Source organism: Penaeus monodon, chromosome 15 (genome assembly GCF_015228065.2).
Source record: "Penaeus monodon isolate SGIC_2016 chromosome 15, NSTDA_Pmon_1, whole genome shotgun sequence".
In the NCBI taxonomy this organism is placed as follows: Eukaryota; Metazoa; Arthropoda; class Malacostraca; order Decapoda; family Penaeidae; genus Penaeus; species Penaeus monodon.
Genome location: NC_051400.1, coordinates 3,810,081 through 3,811,789, shown reverse-complemented (window position 1 = coordinate 3,811,789; position 1,709 = coordinate 3,810,081). Strand labels below are relative to the sequence as shown.

At 43.1% G+C, this 1,709-nt stretch overlaps 1 protein-coding gene across 2 annotated transcripts in view; it reads left to right on the top strand.

Moving 5' to 3' along the window:
- LOC119581655 (rhodopsin-like) overlaps nt 1–1,709 on the top strand; it is a 5,135-nt gene that overhangs the window by 422 nt on the left and 3,004 nt on the right. The window contains exon 2 of one of the 2 annotated variants that reach the window (XM_037929780.1): nt 64–1,285. The exons of the other annotated variant lie outside the window; for it this stretch is intronic. Within the exon in view, the coding sequence (XP_037785708.1) occupies nt 64–1,194 (1,131 nt within the window). The 3' untranslated portion in view covers nt 1,195–1,285. Of the gene's footprint in view, nt 1–63; nt 1,286–1,709 lie in introns of those variants that run through there. 2 annotated transcript variants of the gene reach the window in all.

Genomic DNA, 1,709 nt, shown 5'->3' with positions numbered 1-1,709 from the left:
CATTTTTTATTTTCCAACAGTTATGTACGATGTACAGATTCTGAAATATGAAATCAATTGCAGATGTCTTGGAACCAACCACCTCAGGATACTGTCCTTCCATCCACCAATCCTTATGGGAACTATACAGTGGTAGATACAGTACCAGAAAGTATGCTCCATATGGTACATTCCCACTGGTATCAGTTCCCTCCCATGAATCCTCTCTGGTATGGCCTCCTGGGATTATGGATGACTATCATGGGATCTCTTTCCCTGGCTGGTAACTTTGTTGTTATCTGGGTATTCATGAATACCAAGGCTCTACGATCACCAGCCAATCTTTTGGTCGTCAACTTGGCCATCTCCGACTTCTTCATGATGCTTACCATGACTCCTCCTCTTCTGGTCAATGCTTATTGGGGAACGTGGATTCTCGGCGGATTCTTCTGTGAGATCTATGGCTTCCTTGGTTCCTTCTTCGGCTGCGTGTCTATCTGGTCTATGGTCTTCATCACTGCTGACCGATACAACGTAATCGTCAAGGGAGTATCTGCTGAACCTCTCACATCTGGTGGAGCCATGATGCGGATTGCTGGTACTTGGCTTTTCACTCTTGCTTGGTGCCTCCCTCCCTTCTTTGGATGGAACCGTTATGTACCTGAGGGTAACATGCTTGCCTGTGGTACTGACTACCTGACAGAAACTGAACTCTCTAGGAGTTATCTTTACATCTACTCAGTATGGGTATATCTTTTCCCTCTTGCCTACATCATCTACAGTTACACCTTCATCGTTAAGGCTGTTGCTGCTCACGAGAAGGGAATGCGAGAACAAGCCAAGAAGATGGGAGTAAAGTCTCTGAGAAGCGAGGAAGCCCAAAAGACCTCAGCTGAATGCCGTCTGTGCAAGGTTGCCCTCATGACCGTCACCCTGTGGTTCGTGGCATGGACCCCTTACTTCATCATCAACTGGGGAGGAATGTTCAACAGGTCCATGGTTACACCTCTTTTCTCCATCTGGGGCTCTGTCTTCGCCAAGGCCAACGCCGTCTACAACCCTATCGTGTACGCCATCAGTCATCCTAAGTACCGAGCTGCCCTTGAGAAGAAGCTACCTTGCCTTGCCTGTAACACTGAAGGTAGAGACGGTGGTGGCTCTGATGCTGTATCCACTGCCACTGCTCAGAGCACTGAGAAGGCTGAGTCTGCCTAAAATACTTTTTTGGATATTCTGATGATAAGGTGCATTAAAGATTTTCTTCCCAAAACCCCTGTTAGTTAAAATAAACGTTCCCAGCATCGAACATTTGATTTTTAATGTACTACTACCTTACCTCTTTTGGACCCTTGGGATACATAATACTTCCACTGTCTTATGCAATGTAACAAAAGTGACTATTGTGCATGGAAAACTATCTTTTAGGAGTTGCTAGAAGTAGAGCTTATAACACAAATGGCAGTTGGCGAGAAAATGAGACCCAATGAGTAATTCACTTTTATACCACTTTTATCATATAAAATTCTAAAGGGATATTGTGATGTGTTTCATGAATATAAGTTAGGCTGCAAATAATGTCCATATCACATGAAGCGTTACAGATCTGGCACATTGATAAATAATTATATTTTATTTCATTTTAATAAAACGCTAAATGTATAGTATATACTGTATATATATTCTATTTGTGGCAAGAATTTCAATTGGTCGCATGAAGTCATATCACAGTA